We start from the raw sequence: 12,916 nt of genomic DNA on the forward strand, positions 1-12,916 counted from the left end.
GAAAAGGAGCACAGAGCATCTACCCCCAGTGAACCACTGCAGAAGTATCACTCTCCCTGCTGCACCCTCTGGGCTTCATGATGCATCTACCACACTCGCTTCCCTGGCCTCCAAAGCACCTTTTCACAGAGGTGCGTGGACCAGGCTGAACCATCCCACCCTGTGGGGATATACCCATCCCACCCACCTCTGGCTGCCTGGGGCAAGGGGGCAGGCGGGGGGCGGTGAGCCTTACCGGACATAGAGAGATCTCTTCTCGCTTGTCCGGAGCGAGCCGGAGCCAGAGCTCATGCTGCTGTTCATCATCTGCTCTCTCAGGTCGTGGATCTTTGACTCGAAGCGGCTGTACTCTGTGGGGAGAGAGCTGGTCACTGCAGGCAGGAGCTGCCCCTGAGCCATGCCCCCCCAGCACAGAGCAAGTAAGTGCCAGGAGAGGCAATGACAGCCTGTCCGTGAGGCGTCTTGCCCATGAGCCCATCCATCCCCCCACACAAGGGAAGCCAAAGAGGCTGCAGCAGCCTGCGGGAGCCCTGGCAGGTCACCTGGAGCTGGCAGGGCACTGGCTGCTCCCAGGCCCACTCCAACGTCCCCCCAGGCAGCTTGGGCAAGGGCTGCAGACATCTCTACTGCTACTGAGCTGCAGCTCAGCGAGGGAATGGCTGGGCAGGGCTTAGCAAGCTGCTGACCTACAGAACAGTTCAAAATGTGCAGAGCCTCTCCAAGAGACCCTCACCCACCAGACGGAGCAGCAAGGCATGACTGCAGCCATGGGGGTCTCCACACCCACCGCTCTGCCGGCAGCACAGCTGCTCTCCCCAGCAGGCACGGGGAAGAGGGTGACAAAGCACAGCTCCCATCCATGGAAGGGGAGCAAGGAGGAGGAATTCACCTTTTGCTCCTACATCCCAGTGGCAGAGACCCGCAGGAGGAGCTGGGGGACCATCCAGAAGCTGCTGCCACTGCCACGTCCCTGCCAGGCGCTAGGCGGGGAGCAACCGCCACCCTGGCGCCTGCCACTGTGCCAGCCAGACCTTCAGCCGGGTGCAAAGGTTGCGCCGGCAAGCAGAGGGTGGAGGCGCTGGCCCTGCTTACCCAGGGCCAAGCAGGGAAGGTTCGCCAGGCGGCAAGCAACAGCAGCGCCATGCCACCACTGCCACAGCGCACCCCACCAGTTCTCACCTGGTACCCTGGATTTCGTCCCCTGGGCACACCCTGCAGTTACATCCCTGCATCCCAGCGAGAGCGGACTGGTCTCATCTCTGCTCCAAGACTTGCCTAGAAAGCCTTGTCCGCAACCCAGCGGTTTAGATGCTGTTTGGAGCTTTTTTTGTGAACCAGAGCACCCCAGCAGCAGAAGAAACTGCTCACTGCAAAGCGGAGCCCCAGCAGCGCAGGGGGTTGTGCAGGCTGCTGCATCGCACAGGGGCAGCGGGAACAATGTGCTGCTAACAAATGCACTGCGGGCTGCGTTTGAGAGCCAGCCCCTCACCAAGGAAGGGGAGAGATGACACTCGGTGCAGAGGCACGTGGGGCTGGGGTTATGGGGTTACGCAGCTACAGCTCGGCATTTCCTGGCTCTCCAGCCCTTCACTCTGCAGCTGAAACCACCTGGGCATCCCCCTCCTGCACCCAGCTAGCAAAGATGCATTTTTACTTAAAGACCGAAGAAAAAAAAAACCAAGAAAAACCACAAAACCAAAAAAACAAGGTAATACACACACAAAAACTGCCAAGGAACTCCACATGAAGCCCCTTCCCCTGCTACAGGACCTCAACAGGTGCCACACACAGGGCAGAGTTGGCTGCTTGATGTGGAGGTCACCAGAACCCCACTGAGCCCCACTGCCACACGCTGAGGGGCACCCACTGCCCCTTCTGCTCGCAGAGGGAAACACAGCTGCAGCCAGGCATGGGCAAAGCTTATAATATAAGAAAATTGAATTCTGACACCAAAGCAGCACCGGGGTTTTACAGAGTTCCCAGCAGAGGTAGGTGAACTGCATCCTGCTCTGCTCCTCTCGCCCCACACCGGGGTGGACCACAGCATCTGTGGTGCAGCTTCTTCTGCCCCAGGATGCCCATGAGGTCTTATAGCCCAGAGGAGCACCTGTCCGAAGCAGGTAGCTTCTCTGTAAAGGCTCTTTGATATAGAAGAGCTATTTCCCCTAGAAAGCTGCCGAGCTGGGCACTACAACCCCTGCCCCAGCCAAGTCATCCCAAACCCCACCAAGGGCACAGACCTTCTGCACACCCTGCACTAAGAGGACCGCTGCTCCCTGCCACACGGACTCGCATCCCTCCCACAACATCCTTCCCCACAAGAAGCCCAGCATGGAGGATACACCACCCAGGATCGGGCAGGCAGCAAAGGGCAAAAGCAGGTTCAGCCGCCACTGGCATCAGGGCGGGGATGCTGGGAGGGCAACCTTTGGGTGCCACCGCCCTGCCAGAAACTGTGTCCACTGCATGAAACCCAAGGGCAGAGCTCAAATGCCCCCACCTCAGCCAAAGCACTCCATGGAAACGGGCTTTCCAAGTTTTGCTGGAGCAGCCACGCTGCTTGGAGGGGCTGGAAAAGCCTGCAGGCACAAGAAGCACAAGCCAGACTGGAGGCAGCAAACCGAAGGAGGACACAGGGATTGCTCTGGCTTTATCCCCCAGAAAGAAAACACAGCCCAGTTTAGGAAGGGGTCTCCGAAGGAGCCACCAACCCATACTCCAGCTGTGGGAGGGTGCAGAGTGGAGGAACAGCCAGCTCCAAAACCAAACCCACCACCACCCTCCCCAGTGCAGGGGAGGCAATGCTACCCTGGGAGTGAGCATGGGATGCTCCCAGTTGCCACCCCCCTTTATCTGTGTGCTGGAGCAGCCTCCAAGACAGTTACTGGCAGATAACCGCCAGCAAGCAGCGCTCCCGCCTTTGCACCCTGGCTCACAGCCACCTTGCCTCTGCATCCTGCAAGATCTCCTGCACAGCCAAAATCTGTCTGGGAAGCCCGTCCACAGCACAGCAGGGAGGTGAGCCACAGCTGATCCCCACCTCCCCAGCATTCCCATGGGACCCAGGTGTCAGGTTGTTCAGTACACACTTACCAAGACTGAAAAATATGCAACAGGTGACCTGGCGCCTCTCGCTGTGAGTGCCACGTGCCAGGACATTTGCTATTCCCACTCAGCAGCTCAGTAAAAACACCGCTCCACCCTCCCACCGCTCTTCCCATCCCAGCGTGCGGGTGCCCCTGGAGCTAGGCCTGACCCTGCACCTCAGGCTGAGCTCAGCACTGGGAGCAGGATACAGCCCTGCACGCCTGAGTGCACGCAAGTCACAGACCATTACGATCAGGCAGAGATCATCTTGCTCGCACCAAGGATCCCCAGCACCGGCACACACTGGAGTGGTTGCACCTGCAAACATACCCAGCAGAGCCAACAAGACAGCAGGTCTGGGGGTGATTCCTGAGCACCAGAAAGCAGTGCAAGGGGAGAAGGTGCTTATAGGGAGGGGAGCTGCATTGGAAAACACCCCCTGAGCATGCATAAAGCCTCATGCACGTGCCCCCCTCTCCCTAGCACGCAAACTCACCCACCCAGGGCCAAGCTGGCTCCACCAGGCCATCAGCAGAGCCTAGCGATGCTCAGCCACAGGCTCCAGCCTGGCCATCAGCAAGAACTACCCCCAGCTCCACCCTTCCCCTCCAGCCCAGCATTCTGTCACCTTGACCCCGCACACCTTCCAGCTGCGGGATTACAGACACCTCCCTGCACAGGACGCACGCACGTGCCACATTCCCAGGTGAGCAGAGGAGTGCCCACGGGGAAAGCTTGGAGGCTTTTAGAAGTTGTTGCGCGGCCTGACGCTTCCCTTTGAGTGACCAGCTCAGAGAAATGCTGTCACAGTTTTTGTATTTTTAGGCTAGGAATATCAAGGCTTTGTTGCGTGGGGCGTGAGGAGGGTGAATTGCCAAACCCAAGCGTTGGTGATAGTGGCGGGCAAAGGTCGGGGGAGAAGTGCTGAAGGGGAAGGGACCTCACAAACAGCTCAGAGGCACCATCACAGGGAGCAGTCTCCTCCTCCTTGATGGCATGTAGCAGTGGTCAGAGGCATTGCACCAGGCGCAGGTGCTCAGAAGAAAGGCAGGACCACCTTCTATCCTTCCCTGGTTTTGTCTTTGCTTCTTTCCACTCCTAGTGACTGGCAGGATCCTGCAGGGAGGGCTCCTCATCCCCTGAGGCCTGGGGGCAAGCAGCCTCTGCTCCCTCGGAGCCGCAGCGAGGTCAGATGCAGAGCACGCGTGCACTCACCCAGCACCCCACAGGCAAGCCCTACCCACGCTCACGTACAAGAGACCGGTGCCACACTCCAACCTCTGCTAGCAGGGAGGAACTTCTCAAAGCCCCTTTCCACCAGCATCTCCTCCTTTGAGCATCTTACGATCCAGCTTTCCCTCTCTTTCCACAGTCACGATGCACATAGAAAAGGCAAGCATTTCCAAGCACGCATCCCCTCGAGGGCACCCAGTCTCACCAGCACCTGGGGCTCGCGCCAGGGAGACCCCTGCCCTTGGCTCCCAGGCCTTCAAGCCCTGCAGCACTGAGGTGAGCTCCCTGGGCACAAGAGCCTGTGTTTCACAGCAGCCGCCTGTGTGCCAGGTGCTGCTGCCCGCACGGGCCAGGAGCCGTCACAGACGTGGAAAGCCACCGGCAAGAAAAGCACTAACATTTCAGCCTAGGTCTAAAGGGGTTTCAAAACATTTTGTGCTGTTTGACATTCAGGAACCACTCTTGGTTGGCATCTTTGCCAAATCTCAAGTGGCGATGGGAGCCAGAACTACAAGAACATTAAGTGCTTCCTGGAAAGAAAGGGAAAAAAAAAATCCCAAAACAAACAACAACAAAAAACCTCCAATAAACCCCACACAAACCAAACAAACCCCACACCCACAGCACAGCCCTGAGTGGCACTAACGGCTCCACGCCCCAATGGCCGCTGCCATGGGACAGAGGGGCAGCGGGGACAGGGACCCGCAGGGCACTGCCCAGCGATACCACCCGGGAGGTGGCACCAGGCCAAGGGCGAGCGAGGGGCCGCACGCCGGCCCCACTGGAGAGGACCAGAGGTCCCGGGGGAGAAAACCAGTGGGTCCCAGGCCACCTTCCCCAGGGGCCGGGAACTGCTGCATCCTGGCAGCGGCACGGGGCTGCTGGGGACACGGCGACGGCGCGGCAGCAGCCCCGGCCCCTCGCCCGCCGCGGGCTGCCCCTTGGCCCACGGGCGCCGCTCAGCCCAGCACCGCCGGCCCGGGGAGGGGTTTGGCAGGGAGCTGCCCGCACCCCCCGCAGCCGCGACCGGCCGCCCCACGCGGGACCACCAGCCCCCGGCACGTCTGCGAGGGAACTAAAGGCCGGGGCCAGCGAAAGGCACCGGCGGGGCGGCGGGGGGATGCTCGGAGTAGGGGACGTGCCCCGAGGCCCCGGTTCCAACGCCCGCCGGCCCCGTGGTCGCAGGGGCGGTCCCGGAGCCATCCCCTTGGGCCAAGCCCCTCTCCGAAGCTCCCCCCGCCCCCCCCCCAGCAAGGTCCACGGGACCACGGAGCGGGGCCTCGCGGCGACGCCATGCCGCAGACAGACACCCCCCACCCCGGAGACCACCCCCCTCCCGGCGAGGCCCCCCGCCGAGCCCAGAGCCGGAGGGAGCGGCCCGACCCGTGCGGCCGGGCCAGCCGCGGGGCCGGGGAGGCGCGGGCGACGCCGGCGGAGCCCCGCTCACCTACAGGCCGGAGGGGGGCGGCGGCAACCCCGGCAGCAGCCCCGGAGCCGCCCGGCCCGCACACAAAGCCGCGCAGGCACCGCCGGCGGGACGCCACCGCCCCGCCCTCTCCGCCGCGCTGACCAATCGGCGTCCGCACCTCCCCCCGGGCCCCGCCCCGCCCCAATCGGCGCCTCGCCGGCCGTCCCCCGCCCCGCGCGCCAGCCGCCGCCCCGCCCCCTTCATCTCCATGCGACGCCCCGCCCCGCCCCGGTGCCGGTGCCGGTGCCGTACCTTCGGGCCGGTACTGCGCGATGATGGTCACCGTCTGCCCCGCCCGCTTCAGCGCCGCCGCCGCCTGCTCGTGGGTAGCGTTGCGGAGGTTCACGCCGTTCACCTGCCGGAGAGAGCGGCTCCGCTGAACCGGACCGACCGAGGCTTGGTCCGACTGGGTCTGCCCCGCACCCCGGCCCCCGGCCCCGCTTCCTCCCGCCCCCGTACCGGTACCCGCGGTATCCGCACTCTCACTGCCTCCTCACCCAGCCCCTGTGCCCCCCAGGACCATGCCTGGTACCGGCATCCCCAGTACCGGCACCTCCAGTACTGGCCTCTCTGGTACCCGCTCCCGGTACCCGCACTGGGGGTACCCCCGCCGGCCGGCCAGGACGCCCCCCGCAGGGCACAGCCCGGGCAGGCCGCGGCTCTGCACCCAGAGGCCACCTCCGCACCAGGGCTGGGGCTGGGCCCTGTTGAACTGCGCTGGGTGGCGGGGGACAGGGGTACAGCAGCAGCGGGTATCCCCCACAACTCACCGAGAGGATCCGGTCTCCCCTCCGCAGCTCCCCGCTGAGGTCTGCAGGGCCTCCAGCCAGGATGAAGGACACAAAGATCCCCTCGCCATCTTCCCCTCCAACAATGTTGAAGCCCAGGCCGGTGGAGCCTTTGTGCAGGATAATTTTCCGGGGCTCCCTGGAAGGGCAGACATGGGACAGGGAGACGTTAGGGTGAGCAGCAGCAAAGCTGGGGACAGGATCGGCCGTGCCCGGGCTTCCCGACACACCGGCAGGGCTGGAGTCACCCCCGGTGCAACCTGGTGTGACTCAGCCCTCGGCACCAAGGAGGAGGATGAACTGGCAGAGGTGCGGGCAGTTGCACGAGCGACATGAGACACAGCACGGACAGAGACAGAGCATCTGCTGCGAAATCACACATAGGAAATATTGGACTGCGAGGTGACACTGGGTACCGCCAGCCTGGGCACTGAGGATGGTGCAGCCGTGCCGGGGGTGGATTTAGCCCCTCGGCACCCGTGCAGCACAGTAAGCGTGCCTGCAACTCCACACACCCCCGTGCCACAGGCTGTGCGCCGCTCAACAGAAGTCCTCAATTTTTCAATGATGACAATCCTTTTGTTGCAGCTCAAACAATAGGCAAGCGAAGGCAGAAAAACTGCCTGGCATTGCAAAAATCCTGTGTCAATTTTCATCTGGGAAAAAAACCCCAAGTCTGATGGAAATAATGGCAGCTCCCAGCTCAAGTGCTGGATTAAAATAAGAAGGAATAAATGACACCAGACAACCAGCACAGGCTGGCAGTGACTGTCAGCCAACACGACACTGGGGACGATCAGTGCATCCGCTGCAGTGACCACCTGGATCCCAGGAGCTCTGGTGGGTACCGCAAGGACCAAGGACAGGCCGGTGACTTCAGCAGCCTGATGAACCCTGCACCTACCGGGGAGCAGAGGGAGATTTCTGGGATGCAGTAGGAGAGATGCTGGAGCTCCAGGCATGGCACTGGCTGAGCACACCCACAGCGGACCCTAAAATGGTGGCAGACTTGTGCTAAGGGGACCCTGGCGCACCAGGGGGGCTGGCCCAGCTGGCCCCCCGGCTGCCGGCAACAGCCAAGAAAGGAACAGGGCTCAGGCAGCACAAGTGGAGCAGGGTCCCAGGGGAATAAAATTTGGCTGAGCAGACAGCACAAAGCCCTGCAGCCTGGCAGCGTGCTCCCAGGCCGCTCTTGCAAGAAAACATCTTTTTCAGCCCCCCTGGGACAGGCTGGAGCATCACTGCTGTCACCTGGGCAGATAAGGAAAGGTTTTGATGCTTTCATGGATGCTGGTGGCAGGATTTACCTCCAGGGACACACACCAGCACCCCAGGAAAAGTCTCCCCCCCATCCTTCCCCGTGGGGGAGTCCTGATGAGCTTATAAGGAACAATAGGAGCAGGAGACAGAAGTGCAGGACACCTTGCCAGAAGGTCTTGGTGGGCTCCTGCCCTGTCCAGGACTTCGGGCTCAGCACAGCCTGACTGTCTTGGCTCTCCCAGCAGCTCCTCTCCCTGTCCCTGTGCCTCCCACGAGGCACAGCAGCATCCCAGTCCCCTATCTTTGGTCACACTTGCTTCTGTGGCTTCACCGCTGTCTTGAAGGGGACAGGGATGGCTGTCCCCTGTAGGACATGAATGATGAGACATTGACAGTGGAACACTGCAGTGTGGCAGGCTCTGCTGGTGGCACCAGCCAGGAGGTGCGAGGGGCGGAACGCACTGAATGCTCCATGCCACAGCCACCCTGCACTGCCTGGCTGCCTCTCACCGGCTGCAAGGCCCAAGGCTTCCCTGACCCACACACGGGGGTTTATGGAAGCACAGAAAGGATCCAGCCTTCACTCTGCTAGACCCTACAGACTTAACTCCTTCCTGCCCCTGCAGGCACAGGCAGCACAGCCCTGACTGGGGGGAGCAGCCAAGTGAGGGCAAATTCGCAGCCTGGCTCCCTATGCCTGCAGCTCTACACCATGCATTGCCACAGCCCCTTGCCTTCAAACGCAGAGGTACAGCAGAGCTGTAACTCCAACTATGCATTTCTGATGGGGCAGAGGATGAATCTACCTTGTGACCTTCAGAAAATACCTGCTTTATCTCTATGGCCTCTGAGATAAGCAGGGCTCAAGACTCAGCTGGACCATAGCATGAGGCTGGGATGCAGTAGGGCAAGAAGACACCAGGGAAACACCATGGAAATGCCATTTGGGTCAAAACAGGCTTAACTCCAAGTCCTTGGGATGCCACCAGGGCTTGGCTCAGGCCTGGCTGCAAGGGAGCAGGGGAGGGCTGCAGCCGTCAGTCTCTCTGCAGCAAAGCTATGCTGGGGCTAGAGCTTTCCCAGGGGAAGAAGCAGGTCAGATTTCTGGGTCTGCAAACCTGGCCTCCAACCAGCTGATGAACTTGCTCTGCCTCTTGTGTTTTGTTGCTGCTCAAGCAAAGTGCAGGAACCACCACTGCAACTCAGCCCAGGGGGAAGCATCCTCAGCACCCATGAGGATCAGACAGTTTGGTGAAAGGTAGAAAGACACTACAGGAACCAAGGAGAGGAAATAAAGCCCCAGACAGGTACATCTCCAGTCTCAGTCATGACGTGCACTCTCTGCTTCCTTTCTCATCCCAGGAGGCAGGACATGGATCCTGCAGGCAGATCCCATGCCAGACGTTGCAGCGTTAACACTGGGACTTCAGCACAGAGTGACTGTGGGGATCCGGTGGGGCTGTGCCAGGTCTGTGTTGTAGTGGTGGAGCTCACTGGAAAACAGATGCTCTGTTCCTTGGCCCTGAGCACTGCAGGACATGAGGGTCACTACGTCCACGTCCACATTTGCAGCAGCACTTGTGCCCATGAGAAGGGAAAAGGCTTGATACTGGATCCAGGCTAGGTCCCTCTGCTTCTCCTGGTGAATGGCTAGCAGAAGCCTCCTGGGACACAGCTGCTTTTTCAGGGGAGTCACTGCCTTTCTCCACACCAGTAAGATGCATTTGGACCACATGGGTCCTACTGTACAACCTTGGTGATGCACAAACCAACATCTTCATCCGCAGCAATAAAGCCGTCCTGGGAGGGTCGGTGATGCGCATGAGGTTTTCAGTGCTGGGGTGGATGAGGGAGGGGCTGAGCCCACTGCTGGCCGCAGATCTGTCGGGGAGCAGGGGGCGATGGCCGAGCAGTACCAGCCAGTCTGCAGCGGGACCCTCCACAAGGCAGCACCATCCTCTAGCGGCCACCAGCCAGTGCTGCACCATGGCCACTGCCAAGCCACCGCTGAGCCCCTGCCGAGCCATCACCGTGCCAGTGCCACTGGGCCGTGTCCAGCCTGGGCTGGGCTGCTCGCTCTGCCCTCTGGCCCGCAAATAAGGACATCAGCGCGTGAAGGAAGGGACAACCTGGTGAGACCGGGGTCCCTGGCGAGAGACAGATGGTTGTTTTCCGAGCGCTGGGACTCATGTGGCATCATCCCTCAGTGCCCTGACGGCACAGGAGTGCCCTGACCCAGCAAGGATGCAGCACCAGGAACAGGCTGTTGAACTGGCACCGTTGGTGCCAAGACCAGGGGGGAGAGACGGGGCACAGGTGGAGGCCAGTGCCGCACAGGTCACGGTACACAGAGGCACCTGGCTGTGGCCAAGCACCAAGAAGCCAGAAATCCGCATGATGAAGGTGAGTGTAGCCACTCTCCAGGAGGACAGTGGCCCTGGCACTGGATGGCAAGTCAGGGTCTCCTGCTCCGGCATCTGCCAGTGCCCTGCGGAATGGGACAATCGCAGCCGAGGCTACTGCACCTTCCACTGCAAATGTAACAACAAAACCAGCCCGTGACCTTGCTCCTAACCACAGAGCCAGCACTAAGCCTAACCTGAGTTTCAGTCCTAAGAATGCAGCCTGAGCCCTACAGCCCTGGCCCTGGGGATACCAAACGCAGAGCAGGCTCAGCACTGGCCCCGAGGCTGTTGCAAGTAGAGGGAAAGCTGTGAGCCCTGGTAAGCAGAGCAGGACCAGCCAGGTCTTGCTCTCCTGTCCTCAGCACAAGGCTTTGGAGAAGTTTTACACCGCATTTAGGCTCAGAGCAACGTCTTCTTTGTGCTCCTCTTTATTTCCTGGGCTCAGGAAACAAACCTGCTCGTGCAGCATAGATGATGCTAGCAGGGGAAAGGGGGCCATGCCAGGGCTGCGCAGGAGGCTGTCAAGCCTGGAGCTGGCAGCTGGTGAAATGGCATCTGGGTGCAGGTGGTTTGGGATGCTGGACTCAGGGAACATGGGAGGAGAAGCCCTACCTGTACCCAGAGCTGTGCCCCCCTCGGCCCCTCACTCCCAGCACAGCTCGACTCGGGGACAGGCGGCTCACAGCCTGGGAGCCTGTGGCACTGCTGGCGCTGGATGGCACCGTAAGGGCAGGGAACACCTTGTATGCCAGGTATTGTAAAACAAGTAAAAGAACAAAGCTGAAATGCAGACATGTAAGGCTCAGGGAGGAGTAGAAGGGAGAATGGGAAAAGGGGGGATGCAGTGAGCCAGGGAGCGATACAGCAGGGCTGGTCTCAGTGGGGGTGAGCACGGACCTCAGTGCAGGGGCCCCAAGCTTTGTACCGTGCACCCACAAATGGGCTTTTGGCCGAGGTTCTGCGCCGGCAGCGAGGGAAAGAGGGAAGGAGAAGGAACAAGAATTAGGGATGCTCATGCCTGGTACTCACCTGGTGAAGTCCTCATCCCCGATCATATGCCGAGGGATGGGCGAGTACCGGGATGGAGTCACCTGGGGAGGGACAGGGTAGGCAGGCTTGCTCTCAACGCTGCCCAGGTAGCCCAGACTGGAGTTATGGCTTATGTGGTTGTCAGCCAAGGCTGAGAAGGCTGCAGGGGAGGAGAAGGGCATCAGGAGCAGAAATCCATCTGCAATGCAGACATGGAGACCAGCCCAGCATCGCCCATCGCCCCAGCACGCTCCGTCCCCCCAAGCCCTGTGGTGCCTGGCCTGCTGCGCCAGTGGCCAGAGGCGTACGTACTGCTGGCGTAGTCGGGGGGCGCGTACATGTCGTTGAGGTGGATGTTGCCGGGCTTGGCCACTTTCAGGTACACCATGTCAGAGGTGTTCTTCAGGGCGGCCACCGCCTCCTCGTGCCGCACGTCCTGCAGGTTCGTGTTATTCACCTGCCGGAGGGAAGGGGCTGCATGACATGGCTGCAGGCAGGAGGGCAGGCAGGAGGGCAGGCAGGAGGGCAGGCAGGAGGGGGGGGCCAATGCAGCCCTGTGGGAGTGGAGCAGTTTCCCACAGGGTAGGTGCCATAGTAGCTCCAGAGGCAAGGTCCCATCTCGGTGGGTTTGACCCTCCTGCCTGCAGCCGGTGCTGCGCCTGCCCCTCCAAGACCACCGTCCCAGTGGGGACCCCAGGGCAGAGGCGCGGAGCTGCTGGCAGGAGGGGTGCTGGGGTTCAGGATTGGCACTGAGGCATGGCGGAGGCTGCCCGGCTTTGCACTGCAGCCGGCTGCGGGCATGGGGCTTACCGCGAGCAGCCGGTCCCCGATCTGCAGGCGCCCGTCCTTCTGGGCAGCACCTCCCTCGATGATCTTGGTGATGTAGATGCTGTTGTCCCCAGGGATGTGCTGGTTCCCAATGCCCCCTGCAATGCTGAACCCCAGGCCTGAGGGGGAGAAAGAGGTGAGGAGTGAGGGACAGATGGGACAGATGGACAGAGCCCTGGGCTGGCCCCATGGCCCCACTGCCTCACTGGGCTCCTACCCTGTCCCAAACCTGGCAGGCGATGGGCCACTCTGCTGCTGTGTGGGGACAGCACAGCCACCGCACACTGCACTGTGGGGCTGTCCCACACCCCGTGCCCCATAGCATCCTGCACTGCTGGGCCACCCTGCAGCCTCCTGTACCATGGCGGTGCCAACTCCTGCCTTGTACCCTGCAGCATCCCACACCGAGGGGTCACCCCACACCGTCCCACAGGACAATGGGGCACCCTCGTCCTGTGGACAGAGTGAGGGGTTCACCTTTGGGGCCCTTCATCAGGTTGACCTCCATGATGGTCTCTGGTGGGGGCTGCCGGCGGCGCACCACGAGCCGCACCACAGGGCCCGCTTCCTTCAGGGCCTCCACGGCTTTGCTGTGCACCACCTCGGAGACGTCCACGTCGTTCACCCGCAGCACACAGTCATTCACCCTGCAGGCACAGAGTAACTCTAAGATCCCCTGGGGAACCGCCAGCCCATGCTACCCTCCTCTGGACACCTCTACCACCCTCCTCTGGCTGCACGGACCCTTCTGTGGAGGAGAGCTGCTCAGGATGGCCAGTTCCTGCCCTGCCAGGGTGACAGTGGGGTCCTCTCCAAAG

The 12,916-nt window shown here is 61.4% G+C and overlaps 1 protein-coding gene across 14 annotated transcripts in view; it reads right to left on the reverse strand.

The window, feature by feature from the left end:
- DLG3 (discs large MAGUK scaffold protein 3) overlaps positions 1-12,916 on the reverse strand; it is an 80,584-nt gene that overhangs the window by 16,337 nt on the left and 51,331 nt on the right. For 12 of the 14 annotated variants that reach the window (XR_005107449.1, XR_005107448.1, XM_037407856.1 and 9 more), the window contains 7 exons: positions 12,576-12,745; positions 12,081-12,217; positions 11,583-11,727; positions 11,271-11,430; positions 6,559-6,715; positions 6,041-6,143; positions 236-350 (listed from right to left, as the gene is read on the reverse strand). Coding sequence is in view for 12 of the 14 variants with exons in the window: in XM_037407856.1 (XP_037263753.1) it covers positions 236-350; positions 6,041-6,143; positions 6,559-6,715; positions 11,271-11,430; positions 11,583-11,727; positions 12,081-12,217; positions 12,576-12,745 (987 nt within the window). In the remaining 2 variants the exon portion in view is untranslated. Of the gene's footprint in view, positions 1-235; positions 351-5,767; positions 5,854-6,040; positions 6,144-6,558; positions 6,716-11,270; positions 11,431-11,582; positions 11,728-12,080; positions 12,218-12,575; positions 12,746-12,916 lie in introns of those variants that run through there. The other 2 variants (XM_037407865.1, XM_037407866.1) reach the window with 2 other exon arrangements.

This window comes from Falco rusticolus, chromosome 14, assembly GCF_015220075.1.
Source record: "Falco rusticolus isolate bFalRus1 chromosome 14, bFalRus1.pri, whole genome shotgun sequence".
NCBI lineage: Eukaryota > Metazoa > Chordata > Aves > Falconiformes > Falconidae > Falco > Falco rusticolus.